Genomic DNA, 17127 nt, shown 5'->3' with positions numbered 1-17127 from the left:
GCAACCAGTTAGTTAAACATAAACCCATTAGCATTTATTAGTATCATTATTTAAGGAAATATACTTAGATATATTATTGGGTATTAAAATATAAGACATTGGATATTTTAAAAACGTTATGAATTAACTAACTTTGTGCAAAAAAATGCATGTACAGAAAAGAAAAAAAATTGGGAATGACTGTTTAAATTAATTAAATATTTAGTATACATCACTAAGGATGACAATTTAGTGATGCGCCAATTACTGTAACCATTGAAAAATAAAATAATATTTTTGCGTTATCTATTAATTTTTAAAAAAGGAAAAGAATTCAGCAGCATTTCTTTCTGAAACAAAAGTTATTAAGGTTACATATTGACTTATTGTGTCATGTTTAGGGAACAAAATTTACGTTGCATTAGATTAACAAAAAAGTTCCCATATAAAGCTTAATAATTGAACATATAAACGAAATTAATAATTGTACAAATATTAAAAAAAAGCTAATATTCCCAGAACAAATTTTTTAATTACCTGGAGATTTAAAAAAAAAATGTATTTAGATTCCTGATATTTTACTAAAAAACATTTCAGTGAAAAACATCAACAATTTTTACAAAATTATATCAAAAATTAAATTTTTAGTTAACTTTTGAAAAATGATAAATAAATAGACCTTTACAATTTTTTAAAATTCTTTTAAATAATTATATTTAGGTAATAAATAAGTGTATAACATTTAACCCACTAAGTACAAACTCTTCCGTTGAGAGAATCTTTTATTAAGATTGTTTAAAAGTTATCAATTTATTTGTATCTTTTTTACATTGAATATTGTAAACACTAGGCTTCATGGGAAATTTTTCCAATAATTTTATAATGTATTTCCTATTCTACTGAAACATTAAATATGAGTAACAATATTTCTGTTTTAAAATATAACAAACAGCGGCTAAAAAAAAAAAAACTATTTTAAAGGAATTATGAAGAAATTTTTTTTAAAAGAAAAGCGTCCGACTTGGTATACTTTTACACAGCCTCACACGCCTTAAGAAGCATAAATATGCTACCCCTATTTTTTTTGTTGTTTGCTTGGTAAAGGACAAACGTTTTTCTTTAAAAAAAGTGGTTAACAGTTATTGCTAAAAGATACAATAAATTTTGAAGTAACCAAACTCTACTACTATTGACATTATTAAATTTGCATGGAAAATCTAAATTAGCGAATCATCCCCAAGTTCAAAGACTGTTGTAGTGATCTATAAATTTCATTGGTTTTCAAATGATGGGGAGAGAGGTTGACATCCAAAGTTGGCGTGCATCACAATTGAAACACTTATTTAAACTAGTTTTTGAATCATTCAAAAAAGGACCAAAACATTAAATAGATGACCAAACGGGCTTTACTCTAAAAAAAAATGGACTTAGGAGGGAATAGAGGACTATTTAGGAGCCCAGCTCTTTTCATTCTGTTCTTAAAAGGGGGTCTTCAATATTTATAGCCTAAGGAACTCCAACAAGTTATAAGGCGAAAACCAAGACAGCAAACTCGTTATTTAAGAGAAACTTATCTCAGCTTTAGCAATTTTTAAAAAAATGCTCAAAGTTGGGACCATATTTTTCAAAGCATTTTAGTTTTCATGCCAGCCACCAGTTAGTTGTTTTGATTTCTTTGGTGGCAAATAAGCTCATCCTACTAATATAGAGCAAGTTAGAAATGCCCACACATTTTTGTTTCCAAGTGAAATACGAAATTACATAATTTAAGTTTATTAGATAAATTTTATATAGATAACTTAATTACAATTTCAAGAGCCCTAATGACTCCGTGTTTAAAGGCACTGCAATTATGAAGGAAAGGGGTTAAGTGACAGCTTGAAGCCTACCAAGCTTTAGATTAACGGGTATCAGCTTGTCAGGAAATTAAAGGAAGATGGTGCGCAATATTTATCATAGTTTATGATTAGCAGGAAAGCTTTAAGTTTCAAATATCAGTTTCATCAGTTATAGTGTTTTTTCAATTTATTATTTTGAAAGATTTACTCTGAAGAAAATTTTAAAATGCAATGAAAATAAACTGATGTGGGCTCTTCTACAACATTATGCATGAAGTGGATCATCTTTAATGTATGGTTCAAAACAATTTTCTATTTATTTAGGTGATTGATATTTTACTTTTTTAATCATATTAAAATAATTTTAAAATTTTCTAAGAAAGTTGTTACAGATGAACATTTAATTCACAGCAATAAGTCAGAGTTAGCTGTGTTAAGAACACAAGAAACAGTCTTTCAATTTAAGGTACAGATTATTTATCAGTATGCACGCATTTATAAAAAAAAAAATTCTCGCCAAGTTGGGTGATAGCTAAAGATAATCTAGTTTCAAATTGAAAGTAGGTTGGAGGAGTTGAAAACAGAAAATGCAGTTGAGGATCATCAAAATGGATGCTGGTGTAATCAAAGTTATGGCAACGTAATGACAGTTTTGTTATCGCACAAAGGGAGAGGAGTTGATAGGCAAAGGCAACATTAAGACAAATTCATAGGTATTTCGGTTAGATACGTAATATTTTCTGCAGAATTTAAGTAGTTAGAATTTTGTTCTAAGAGAGCAAATTTTCTGCGACGCTAAATTTTTCTTTTTGTGTGGGCTTAATGTTAAGGTGGGTGTTATTGCATTTTGTAAATGCATTTGAATTTGAACTTGTTGATAAGAACATTGGTATTTTTTTTGTGTTGATTTAAGTTTTATAAGTATGGAGAAGAAATTTCGAGAATCGTAAGTTAAGATTTCTGAAGAAAAAAAAATGGTTTTGGCAGTTATTATGGAAAACTCGTCATCTTAATCTCACATGTCTTAGTAAGTTATTGATGTGTGATGAAAAATTGTGCAAATAATGATCAATTTTGGATTAATTCGTAGTAGAAAGATATGTGATAAATGTTAGTCATTTTAAAATTTATTAATGAAGAAAATACCCCTTGCAGAAAATTGCAACCCCACGACTTATCCTTGATAAATCATTCATTTAACGTGTGAATGCATAGTCAGTGTGAAAAATGGATGAGCGATGGGTTGCATACATACACAAAAAGTGAGAAAATGCACCGAGAGACCTATGAAGAACTTGCCAAATGGGTGTCGAATGCCTGGGAAAAGGTAAAAATAGCCATAACATCCGGATTTATAGATGCTGTACTCAATTATTACAAGGAAGATGTTCCTTGCCCAATATCAGAAGATAAAAATTACATGGTAAATTAACACAATGATGAACAGCAATGTTTGTTTTGTTTCATAAGTGAAGAGTCTGATTTTGATGGTTTTAATTGAATATGAGATCGGAAATATTGACACTAAATAAATTATAATGATTTATTTTGTGATTAGTTAATATTTTATTGTGTGCATATTCTCATCTTATGACTGATTGGTTTCATGTTTCTGATGTGAGTAAGTATCAATATCAACTTCATTTTTATAATAAGTGTATTTAAAAAAAAAAAAATTATCAATAATAACTATTTTCTAAGTATAAAGTTTAGAATTTTATTTAATATCAAATTTTAATTGCATATTTAAAAAACAAATCGTAACTGGGTTTATATGTAGTACTTTTTATCAGTACAATTGAGTATATCTAGTGACATTTCATACTTATAATTTGTGAGTCATAATCACAAAAATGGAAGATAAATTCCCAATCCTATAAAACCCTCTTCTATATTTGGTGAAAGCCTTTTTCTTTGTTCTTTTGTCATGAAGATGTAGTAATTTTATTCTGTCTTGTGCCATCTACCAATAAACATATTGTTTGAGTGTTCTGGTGATTATTATTATTTTCCCTGCATACTTAGAGCCTCTCATTATTGTTTGGTAGTGTATAAAAAAAAGGCAGCCTTTACAACGGTGTGCTTATATGATGATAATTGAAATTTTTAGCCATATTTTTTGCAGATGTGGCATATCAACTAGAAATAGCTGTATTTATATTTTAGGGGTTTTCTTATTTTGTTCTATAATTTTAAGCTGAGTGGTAAAAGAAATGTTGTTTGGGAAAAATGATGATACATATTTGCCAGATTTTTATTTTTATAATAATTGTAATTTGGTTGGTAGGTTGGTGTCGTATCCTCAATGAATCATATTTTATGGTGTGCTTGAATAGCTTTTGTTATTTCTATGGCATTAAAAGAATACAAATCCTCTTCTGTGGGGTAGTTTAAGAGGTGAAGGCCTGCAGCAACTGCAGGGCAGTTAAAAACATGATATGGTGTCAGTTCCACATTAAGACAGTTGCCACAGTTTTGATATTTTCTAGTCCCATCTGTAGAAATTTTCATGTTTTTATGATGTTTTGTTCTTAGTCTGATGAGAGTAGTGGCTGTCTTCCTATCGATGTCAAGATTAGTTATTTGATCGTGGGCTTTGATTTTTAAAGGGGTGAATAGTCTTGACTTTGCAAAAGCATTTGCATCTGCTAACGTGGTTGGGATTGACTTTTGATTGAGATCGTTGGCAATTTTAGCCAAGGAATCAGCTATTTCATTGAACTCTAGGTTCACATGGGTGGGAATCCACTGCAAGAAGCATTTTTTCCGGAGACGCTGAAGTTGTCCAAGTTGTTCTATGATATTCAGGATAAGGCTTGAGGTACCTTTGCTGAGGGCCTGTAAGGCAGATCTGCAGTCGCTGAAGATGATGATACCACTAAGCTGCTCCGAAGGTTCAAGATTGATGTACGTTTCGATTGCCGTAGAAATGGCTATCAATTCTGCCGTAAAATTAGATGCGATTTTTCCAGCACCAGTTGCGATCTTTCGTTTTTGATCATCAGGTAGGAGCAGTACCACTCCCGCACCTCCGTTGGGGAAAGTGGAGTCAGAAGGTCCATCAGTAAAAGCCCTGACATGATTGAGGCCAGATAGAGAGTCGATAGTTTTCATCCCAATTTCCTTGAGTTTATTCGCATGATCTTTTTTCGAGCAGGGCTCGATGAGTTCTAGACAGATTGTCGTATTCACTGGAACAACTCGAGTAGCGGGAGTTTCGTTTCTGAAAAGAAAGTCCTCGGGTTTAAGGTGAATTTTTTCTCTGATGGCCCTGTCAAACAGAAGGGGAGATGACCTTTTGAGTCTAGATTTTTTATTCCAGTTTATAATAGAACGATGTGAAATGTGCCCCTCGTCAAGACTATGGGGGTTATTTGTAAATTTAACAGTTACTATTTGTCTCCTTTCTTCCAGAGGGACCAAACCGCATTCCTCTTGAATTCTTAAGTTGTTTGTTGATGAGACAGCACCAGACATTATTTTTGCAGCTTTCGCTTGTACTTTATCGAGTCTCTCTCTTGAAGTAGACGAGGAGTGTGACCATACAGGTGTGGCATATTCCATTATTGGTCTTATAAAAGTTGTGTAAGTAGTTTTCAGTGTTTTTGGTGCAGCACCCCATTTTGTGCCACAAAGCCTCCTAAGGATGTTGGGCTTTTTTAGTGCTCTATTAGAACACTCTAAAATGTGGTGGTGAAAACGAAGCTCTTCGTCAAGTATTATACCGAGGTACTTTGGGTTAGAAATCTTTTCTATGGGGGTGTCAAACAATGTGATACTAGGACAAAATGTGTGCCGGTGTTTTCTGTCCGTGCTGAACACAAGTGCAGGAAAAGCAAGGGTCTCAATACCGATCCCTGTGGTACACCAGCCCAGAGTTGTTTCCTTTTGGATAGTACACCGTTAAATTTAACCCTAATTACTCTGCCTCTTAAAAATTTCCTCAATCCAAATCAGGGCATTTCCATTTATTCCAATTTTGTGTGCTATTTGAATGAACCTCTGCCTCCAGACACGGTCGAACGCGGAGGTCATATCTAGAAATATGGCAATTGTTTTTCTTGATGGTTTCCGTTGGAAAGAATCAATTATCGACTGGCAAAGATAAAAGAGCTGGTCTGTGGTTGAGTGTTGCGCTCTATAAGCTGTCTGATAAAAGTTAATTTTTTGGTTGTTGGTGAGCCAGTGTATTAGTCTTGAATGAATCATACATTCAGTCAGTTTACACAAGATGCTGGTTAGAGAGATAGGACGATAGCTGGAGAGGCTATCAGCGTTTTTATTCGGTTTTAGGATGGGAATGATTATTGTTATTTTCCATTCTTTCGGAATCTTACCTGTACGCCAGGATTTGTTGATGATGGTGAGTAGCTGCTCTTTAGCAGTACTTCCTAAATGCTTTAACATCAATGCAAAAATGAAGTCATTTCCCGCGGCCTTGTTAGATGGCATTTTGGTCAGTGAAACATTTAGCTCATGTAGCGTGAAGTCTCCAGAAAAGTCCCAGATTGAGTTGTCATTTTTCGCATTTAGAAGAACTCTTTTGCTGCTAGTGAGTATTTTCTTATCTGCTGTTTCATAGTTAAGTCTTGAAACCCTTGAGTAGTGTTCAGCTAGAGCATTAGCTGTATCAAGATTGTTGGTAAGGGGCCTATTGCCATCTGAAATAATATTTGAGTTTGTTTGAAAATTTTCTTTGGTGTTGTCTAAAATTTTGATGATTTTCCAATGTTGACTCTCTTTCCTAGGGTCTAGTTTATAACAGAATTCAGCCCATTTCTCTTGTTTGCATTTATAAATTTCTTGCTCCACTTCGTGGCTCAGTCGTGTCAATTCACGTCGAAGTTCTTCTGTGTTTCTTGTCTTTAACTCTACATTTACTTTGTCTCTCTTTGCTATCAATAAATCAGTGTTGTGATCTTTCCAGAAAGGCACCCATGAGTCTTTTCTTTTTCCCCTCGGGATTGACAGACTAGCTGCCTTCTTAGACTGGATTCAAAAGTACTCGTCATATTATTTATGTCTCCAGTGAGAGGATTATTAGTACAGGTATCTTCTAGGATTTTCTCGAAACTAACCCAGTCCGCCTTTGTGAAGTTCCATGAGCATTTCCCTTGTTTGATGGATTCAACGTGAAAATCAAGGGATATAATGATGGGCCTATGGTCACTGATTGCAGAGTTGAGAGTTGTCCATTGTGCTTTGGGTGCATTCAGGTAGTCGATTGCAGTTATGTCAATTGCCGATTCAGTACCATAGGTTCTTGAGAGGTACGTATTTTCTTCATTATTTAGGGTTGTTAGTTCCAGATCATCTATCATTTCCTCCACCTGCGATCCCTTCTTATCCAAATATGCAGAGCCCCATGTTGGGCTCTTTGCATTGAAATCGCCTAAGACGATGGTGGAGTCGGTTGGTGTAAGACTTATTTTCCTATTTTTGCGGTGTTGATGCTTGAGTTATCAGGATGGTACACGTTTGTGATGGACATGGAGTAGTCCGGTAGGTAGATAGATAGCTGCTGCTTGCAATTCTGTGGAGCTGTCCGCAGGATCTCCTTCTTCTTCAATGATTTCCTTGAATTTAGTTTCTGGAGTTTTAAAGAGCATAGCCAGTCCACCTCCATGTCCATCGTTTCGGTCTTTTCTAATTGTTGTATAGCCCTTGAGCTTGAAATCTCTTCCTTTGCTAAGTTTTGTCTCCTGCAAACATGCAATGTGGATGTTATATTCTCGTAAGATACTCAGCAGTTCTGTCATTTTTCTCTGCGTACCGTTGATGTTTAACTGAAGAATATTGAGCGATGTCCTCGTAGCATACGAGGACAATTGTAATTTAACCTATGCTAATGATTTTTTAAAGTTAAAAGCTACTACCCGGGATGCATTTTCCCTGTATATCTTACACTGATATAGAGCAACTGCCAAGGATACATTTGCTTGGCTTATCTTACTGATGTTTTTTTAAGGTTAAGTTTTACTGCCAGTGTTTTCATTACAGGAAAAAAATGGGAGAGAATTTCTCACCCTTCCTCAAAAACAGGGTGAGATTTCCAAAAGGTAAGGAGATTTCTAAAAATTAAAAAAACACAAATAGGCTCTGAAAATTTTTTTTTCTTTAATCATAATATTTAACATCTATTTTTTAAAGCAATGAATAATTTTGCTGCATCATAATATGGAAAATGCTCTATATCTACCTTTATCAGCTATTCTTATTAGGTTACTCAAATGCTTATCAGTCAATCCGTTACGATAATTTGTTTTAATTCGGTTTGGGATGCTAAAAGACCTTTCAACAGATGCTGAACTATTCGGAATTACTAAGTAAATTTGCAGCATTGTGCACACACTTTCCCATCCTCATCTATCTGCCAGCATACGCTTTTCAATAACTTTTGGTATAGAATAAAGAAGTGCGAGATTCGTACATTTTGAAATTGATTAATAGAGTGCGCTGTAATCATTCTTAATGCGAGAAAAGAAAAAAATATGCAAGATATGTAGTGAAAACACTAACTGCCCTCAGTAGACTAATAACAGGGTGCACACTGCTAAGATTTGGTATCGGTAAGCGCTATTTTTTCGGTAAAAAATGGGGTATGTACTGTTGGCAAAATTGTTGCCTAGGAGTTAAGATATTCAGTACAGGCCTGTGCTATTTCCCCTTAATATATATTTTTTAAAAAATTGTAGTACTTATAAAATTATAATTTTCTAGGTTTGCAATATTTGATCCTCTTATAGGATGTCACGAAACTTCAGCCAATTGAAATGTGCCAAACAGGTTGGCTATGAAAAAAAACGCCACAAAACTAATGCGTACTGGTAACAAATCAGTTCATGGCATACCATTAAATGCCAGTTTAAAAGAAAAAAGGTACAGTATTTAAAAATGAAAATAAATATAAAAAAATGACCTAGCAATTAATGACTGGTCATTTTTTAAAAAATAAATAAATGTAATATAAATATAAGCAAAAATATACAATACTTGACTATCTTTTTTCAGTCACCACCTTTCAGTTCTTTCCTTTGTTTGAGTAATGTCAAATAATTCTCCTGCACATTTTTTGCTTTCTCTTCAAAATTGATCATCTTTTGTTTCACAATAAGCAGTTCTGTGCAAAAAAAAAAAATTTTGTAATAATGAGAAATAAAACGTTATTGAAAATTTCTAGAATTAAATAGCGAAACTTGTCCAGAGAAATTTTGAATATATAGATATAAAAATAATGCAAGAAAAATATTAAATAAATGGAAATAACTATAACCAATACTAAAATTATTAATTTGAAATAGAGAAAAAGCTTAATGCAAAAAAATAATTTTTTATTTGTTTTTTAAATCTACACACCCATATAAAAACTAGTAAAAACATCCATGAAATTAAGAGACAGGCGAGCAATTTTGAGATTAATTGAGCAGATGCAATAATACAAATAAAAACAATAATGAGGAAATGCAACTGACAAAGCAAGTTATTTAGACTCTACTCCTATACTACGAGGACTATTTTTTAATTCCTTGGGAACAAATGTGTTCAGTTACAGTTATGTAGGTAAATTACACGGTCAGTTCTGTATCTTTAAAATGTTCAAGTTTTACAAATCATCCTCCGCGTATGAGGTACAACTTGTCAGCTGCATACATTTACCGGCAGATTTGTAAAGTTTACAAAGCTTCCTACTGGCACGCTGACAGGATATTTTGCAACTCCATGACAATTATTCACTCATGAGCTTTTTTGGACTCTTTAAGCAGGGGAGTTTTGGACTACCCCTCAATACAGTCAAGACCTTGAGATGAGTGATTTTTCATTTTTTCTGATATTTCAACCAGTACAAAGCTGACAAAGATGTGAAAATGGTCATGACCTCTTGGTTATCGGAGCAGATGACAAGTGAATACTAAGAGGATATTCTAAATTTAGTTGTAAAGTATGATAATTGTTTAAGCAAACTTGACAACTATTTTGAAAAAAAGAGAAATGTATGTAGAATTAAAAAATAAATTTACTTCATGAAAAGTTACTTTCGTCCGGCTTTTATTTTCAAACGGCCCTTACTTTAAAAACAGCCCTCCTAATAAGGTTGAATTGATGGAAAAAAAAAGGCACCATAACTTCGCAGAAATATGCTGCGGCATTATTGTTTCAAAACATGAAAATTTAATAGGAAGGTGTATCTAATGGGACGCTTTGATATTAATTATTTTATTCATACTTAATGGTTACTTCAAATTAAAATTAGAAAATGCTTAATTTTACTTAGAAAATTATTGAAATCTATTTTATAAGCTAGGATTGTTTCTATTTTTTTTGTATATTCAATATCCTTTCATTGGTTTTTATTTAACTATTTAAATTATATATATGTTTGTGTATTTAAAGCATGTGTTAAGTCTGTAATCACTACCTGCATTAATATAGTATCTGATGGTACGGCGTATCCAGTGAAAAGTTTTTTATTTTTGACCAATTTTTGAGGGTGCGGTGTATAAACCAGGGCGACGTTTCGCCGTGAATTTATGCTAAGTCCCAGGAGGAGACGGTGAATTAGAGAAATTTTCAAAAATTCAAACAATTCTTCATCATAAGATCTTTCTAAAACAATTAAATTATAAGAATAACGCTAATATGTTTCTTTGTACCAAATATAGCAATAAAGAAAATATTAAAAACTATTGACTCATACAGTCTCTGGCCAAATTATTAGATGCACTAACTACTTATTTCTGTTTTATAAATTTAATTGAATTCAATCGCTTGACATAAAAATAAATAAAAAATGACCAAAGAGACAAACTTTTACCTGAAGTTTTTTACTTTGCAAAAAACTTCAATTCAAGACATTAAATTAAGGTAAAAAATATTGAAATAAATGCATAACATATTTGCTTTATAGATGAAAAACCCTAAGGAACTGGAAGAAATGTCCAAACTTAGATCATAAGTTAGCATTAAGTATGGTTTAAAAATTCCCCGTGGCAGAATTGCGGCGACATTGTCACAGAACGTTACAGAGTTCTTGCAGGAGGAATTTTTCTTTAGGAAATAAAAAATTTTGGTTTTCTTTTCTGCAGAAATGTTCCAAATTTTTTCCCTCAAACTTTATATTTAAAAGATGTCTTTTTCGCATATCAGAAAGGAAAAATTTTTTAATGATTTTTCTATTCTTTTTTTGGGAATAATGAAAAACAAAGAATAATGAAGGGAAAAAAAATTGTTTTCTTTTCCGCCGAGATTTTCAAAAGATTTTTTATCTCTTCTCCAAGATTATTATATAACAATGTATATTATGAAACAAAACTTTAACTTCATTTTTAAAGATTCCTTTCACGCACATCAGAGTGAAAAGAAATGCTCATGATTTATCGATTCTTAAGAATTAAAACAAAATTGATAATGACTGGTTTCAGCTAGAATTTAAATTAAAAAATATAAGGGGAAAATAAACTGAAATTGCAAAAGTTGGAAAGATAATTCCTTATTAGAAATCCTATACTTTCAATCAAATTTTTTTTTCCTAATACACCATATTTTGGATTTTAATAAAATTTGACCTGTGAATTGGGATTTTGTTACGAATTCAGATTTGTAGCAAAATAATGTCCTTTTTTTTAATTTGGTTGAAATAAAATTGATTCAATATTTTAAAAAAAATAAAAACTATGCATACGAAATCATGCATTTGAGTTTTCGCTTTGACGCTCTCAACTCGCGTCAATTCTATCGTAAATATATGCAGCGTTTTGATCATTTTTTTGGGCAATTATTGCTACGAATTTATGCTGTTTTTTTTTTTAAACCTGATGTCTTTGATCGCTCAGTTATTATTTATATTCTCGTAAATTTTTTAAGTATGTCGATGTTCTTGTTAACCCATGCGGTATTTCAATCATTCTTTCAACGCGAAACTGAAATCAATTATTTACTTTTTAATGTGACGATTTTATTGTTTTTCGACTTTCTATTACTAGTGCTACCGAATTCCAAGGGTTTTTAAGATTCCAGTTATTTCTCTGTTAATATTATTTCGATACGTTAAAATTTTAATTGCGCATTTAAATAATAACTTTTTGAAGCGTTCACTTTATGCCGATACTATCGCAAATCCATGTAGTATTATTATTAAAAGTATCTTGTAGTTATTTCTCTGTTAATATTATTTCGATACGTTAAAATTTTAATTGCGCATTTCAACAAGCACTTTTTGAAGCGTTCACTTTATGCCGATACTATCGCAAATCCATGTAGTATTATTATTAAAAGTATCTTGCAGTTATTTCTCTGTTAATATTATTTCGATACCTTAAAATTTTAATTGCGCATTTAAATAATCACTTTTTGAAGCGTTCACTTTATGGCGATACTATCGCAAATCCATGTAGTATTATTATTAAAAGCATCTTGCAGTTATTTCTCTGTTAATATTATTTCGATACATTAAAATTTTAATTGCGCATTTAAATAAGCACTTTTTGAAGCTTTCACTTTATGCCGATACTATCGCAAATCCATGTAGTATTATTATTAAAGGTATCTTGCAGAAAGATATTAGTAGAGAGGTTTGTTGCAGAAAGTCCCAAAAAATTCTGCCACAGTGCTTAAAATGAACTTTCAGAAAAACTAAACTCACATTCAATGCTTTTTCCACAAAGTAGGAAATGAAATGAGTACATATTGAAGTATCCTATGAATGACAAAAATGAAATTAGAAAACCAGTAGGGTGAGAAGTGAACAAGCTCAGCAGCAGATCAAAAAGTTTGGAAAATAAGTGGTTTATTGATGATGTTTCAAGATGAAGCAAGAAAGATCAATTTTATAACCCTCACTGGTGTGGGGGGGAGACATCTTAGTTCCAAAAAGAAAATGAATTAAAAGAGTCAATAATTAAATTTTGCAATAAATCAATTTTTTTTAATCTGTTAAATCTTAGTGCATGAAAATAATATCTCAAATGCACATCTATGGAAGAAAATGTCTTATCTTGCATAGTTTACAATAAAACTCCATCTTATTGCAATGTCAAACATTATGCCCTTTTATGTTCAATAATTTTAAAAATATAAAAGCTAATATGAAAGGAAAATTCTGATCTTGAAAGAAAGTGCATAACCTTTAATAAAATTAAGTATTTTAAAAAATATGCTGACATAGATGATTTCTATTTAGCTATGATTTCAAAAATAATTTAAATTCAAATAACAACAATTAGATAATAGAAACATAATATTTTTTCATGAAATAAACCAAGATTAATTTCAGAAAGATCCAAAAATTTTCAAAAATTATAGAAGCTTTAAAAAATAAAGAATTTTTACAATCCCATATAAATTGGATTAAACTATTAAAAGGTAATTCTCCACAAATAGTCTAAAATAATGTAAAAGGACATTTTGGCTTTTTCAGAAAAATAGAAAAGTTATTTATTCAATATATAGTTTGAAGAAGTCTTTATTGCATTATCTAATAAGTTTGAAGTATTATTTGAAATAATTTTTTCATTAATCTTTAAGCCAATGAAATCTTATAACCGCACTCGCCACCTACACTGAAAAACATATACTTTTCTTCTTCAACTTTTATAAAGAAAAATTAACACTTATAGTGTTGCTTCGACATATGAAATGAATTTTTTGGTCGTTAAATGAACTGATTATTAGGCATAAAAGTTTCAATCTTACATTTCATATCGATGGCGTTATTATTTGCATCGAAACAGTGCAAGTGTTCTAAGAATATGTTTTGATAAAACTGTAAAACAAACTTCAAAAAATTGGGAGAAGTTTATCAGTACATAAAAAAGAAACTGAAAAAATAAATTTGACACACTCATTTCCTCATTTAAATATATGAAGTTAATTTATTTTCTAAAAATGTATTTAAAAGAGTTTTAACCTCCTATAATGGGATAGTTAAAGAACATATAATCTTATTTTTATTTTATTCATGGGTTAAACTTCAAAAGCAAATAATGAGACTTTTTCAATCCCTGACTGGGAGAAAATGACACTTTTGTGAGGGCATTGACACATTCTAATGCATTAAAAGAGAAGATAAAAAAAATTATTTCTGTTTGACTTTCTTATTTTTTTAAGCAGTTAAGGACTGACATATACTTAAATACATTCATGAAAGTTATTATTTTAAACATGTTTATAACTACAGTGTAAAGTGCCATATCCGGACGTCCCTTTCCCGGAAGGGTCAATTTCCGGGACACTTTTTAATAATCAAAATAAACAAACCATCCATCTTCCCCTTTCCTTAAAAAAAAAAAGTCTTTTGACACTTTCTCTCTTTTTCTAGCTTGCACTGGACCCCTGATTTACGCATCGAACCCATAAATCACTAGAAAGGGGAAGTGAAGATCTACCCCCAAGATCATTGAGTGACCGTTAGTGATGCTCCTCCCTTGGAATGTAGGAAAAAAGGGAGATTTGTTTTCAAAAGACCGCAACTGAGTCTCCTCCCACCCCCCTCCTTTCCCATGCAGGTGGCTAGTAAAAGAGGCATTTCCTGGAACCTTTTTATTGAAAGAAGAAATACTGTGGAAAAGGGTAAACGGGGCAAGCGTTAAAGTGGAGGGGGAGTCAAAATGGAAAATTTGAATAGGTCTAAAAGGATACACGTCCTTGAGAAACAAAACATTCGTTCTTCCCCATACCATGTAATATTTAGGAGGCAGGGGGAAAAAGGGGGTAACATTCTTTCGTTAGCAGATTCCTTCAGTCATAGAAGAGAAAATAAACAGAACCCGATCAGCATGCCCCGCCTTTATGTTTGATTGATAGCCAATGATTGGAGAGAAAACAATAATTTGTTACTTCCCCACCCTCAACTTAAATGATCTCCTCTTTAGACTTATTTTCTTTCACAAATAAGGAGGAAATGATTTTTTCTCCTCCACCTACCCACCTTAATGAATGACGGGAATTTCCCTTTCTAGCTTGAATCATTCTAGTTAAAAATGGCAGATTATAATTTTCATATGTCAATTTTTTTTCGTTTTCTATATTTTAAGCAATAATATTTTTTTTCTAATATTTCATATTTTATTGATTAGATATTCTAATACTAAAACATTATTCCCCTTAAAAATAATGTTTATTTATTTATTGCTTCTTAGATTTAGATCATTTTAAGCTTTGTTCCAGAATGACATGAATTTCCCCTTCCTGCTTGAATCGTTCTAGTTCAAAATGGCGGATTAATATTTGCATAACTGTTAAATTTTTTTTCATTTTCCATATTTTCAGCAATAATATTTTTTTTCTAATATTTTATATTTGATTGATTAGATATTCTAATGCTAAAACATTATTCCCCTTAAAAATAATGTTTATTTATTTTTTGCTTCTTGGATTCAGATCGTTTATTAAATCATTTTAAGCTTTGTTTACCTTGGGGGTCTATTATACGGAAAAATCTATTATATGGACTTCTGGAAGTCCCACCGATTCCGGATACGCGACTTTACACTGTATAATTAATTTTCCAACACAATACACAATTTCCAACACCATTTTCTCAATTTAATAAAATCATTTTTTAAAAACTAAGCGTGACTGTTATGTTTTTCTTATCTAGTACCTACTCCTGTATCTTATTACAAAAAACAATTATTTATTTATTCATGTCACTATAAAAAAATAGTCAATTCATATTGATTGACCCAAAAACTAACATCTGTAAATACATCTGTAGACAAGATAAAATCAAGTAAGAATTCCTTTGACTTGATCCTTTTAGCATTCAAGAAAAAAAAAATACAGTTTCAAGAAATCAATTAAAATATTGAAGATACGGCATTAAAAAATTCATTTGGATAAACCATTCACATTTATGTGATATTGTAAGGATATCCCCTATTTTAATTTAATATAATATTATATATCAATAAGCAACCAAATATAGATAAACAAACTGGATTTCAACAAGATTGTTAGAAAAATATAAAAACCAAAACAAAAAATAACCTTATCTACAAATACTGATAGCAAAGGAAATTTTTTTAAAAAAATAATTACATTGAATGATTTTTTAAAACCTATTTTTTGAGTCGACTAAAAATAAATCTGTTTAAAAAAAAAAAAAAGATGGATCGTTCTTACCAGACTTTTTTATATCGAATTCTTCTTCTAACTTCTTGATCTTATTCATATTTTTGTAACATAAATCAGATTTAGTAGAGGAATCCACCTAAAAAATAAAGCCTATTTAATTGCCTTAGATGACAGAAAAAATTTAACAGAACTAGACCAAGAACTAAACAAACTGATATAGCATTGCTAATAAAAAGTTTTATTGATATTTGGTAAGATGTTTATTTATGTTACGATAAATTTAAACCTTTTTTAAAACTTAGTTGAGAAAAAAAATTTTCATCTTTCATATCTTAAATAGTTCAAATGCAGAGAAAAATAATAATCAAGATATGAAAACAATATTAAAGTGTAAGCATTTTTTTTTCTATTTTTTCCAAAAATTAAACAGAAACTGCACAACAGTCAGGCATTCAAAAAAAAAAGTAATAATAATAATAATAATTAAAAAAGAAATATCACCTATTTTAAATATTTTAAAGCCGCAAAAAGTAGAGTAAATTTTAGTTTTTATTTGTTTTTTTAACCCTCATCTGCCTAATACACTCATAAAAAACACACAAAATAAACTAATGCTCTCTAATGCATTAAATAAATTATTATCTGAACTTAAATTGTTGTTCAATCTTCCAACATGCATGCTTTTCAGAAAAATAAAAATTCAATTCATAATTGTCATTTGAGTTTTCTCTGTAAAACAGCTTGGTAATTTTTCAATTATTCAAGATAATGATTATTGGTACATTAAAAATTAGATGCATTGAAATTAAAATTTAATACATTTTAATAATAAAATAACAAAGTATTTATTATAATATTCTTTTACACACATCTGTAGAAATCTCATATCATAAGTAAAATAATAAATGATAACGAATACAATGAAGTTAATGCTACTGATTTTTATGAGAATATCGTAAAATATTGAACACATTTCCACATTCAATTATGCCACCACCCATTGTTTCATCCAAATATTGATGAGCAATTAAAACCAAATAAGCCCCCCATTCACCTTCCACACCCAGAGTTAGATAATAGGTTAAGTGCCTACATGCACGAAAAAATTCTTAAGTTCAAAAGATAAAATTTTAAAATTAAAGGATTGCACACATAATTTAAAAAAATAAAGTATCATAATTTGATCATTACAATACAAAAATTTAATATTTTAACGCAAATTTGATTGATTTAAAAATCC

At 30.8% G+C, this 17127-nt stretch overlaps 1 protein-coding gene across 1 annotated transcript in view; it reads right to left on the bottom strand.

Annotated features, from left to right (window-relative positions):
* The window catches only part of LOC107437044 (uncharacterized), a 35966-nt gene that overhangs the window by 1430 nt on the left and 17409 nt on the right, over positions 1 to 17127 (bottom strand). Inside the window, exons 8-9 of the mRNA XM_087160501.1 lie at positions 15936 to 16023; positions 8811 to 8937 (exon numbers count right to left, since the gene is read on the bottom strand). Coding sequence (XP_087016627.1) covers positions 8825 to 8937; positions 15936 to 16023 — 201 coding nt within the window. The 3' untranslated portion in view covers positions 8811 to 8824. The remainder of the gene's footprint in view (positions 1 to 8810; positions 8938 to 15935; positions 16024 to 17127) is intronic.

This window comes from Parasteatoda tepidariorum, chromosome 4 (genome assembly GCF_982258835.1).
Source record: "Parasteatoda tepidariorum strain Cologne lab strain chromosome 4, Ptep-v5.0, whole genome shotgun sequence".
NCBI lineage: Eukaryota > Metazoa > Arthropoda > Arachnida > Araneae > Theridiidae > Parasteatoda > Parasteatoda tepidariorum.
This window is presented reverse-complemented; position numbering and strand designations above follow the sequence as displayed.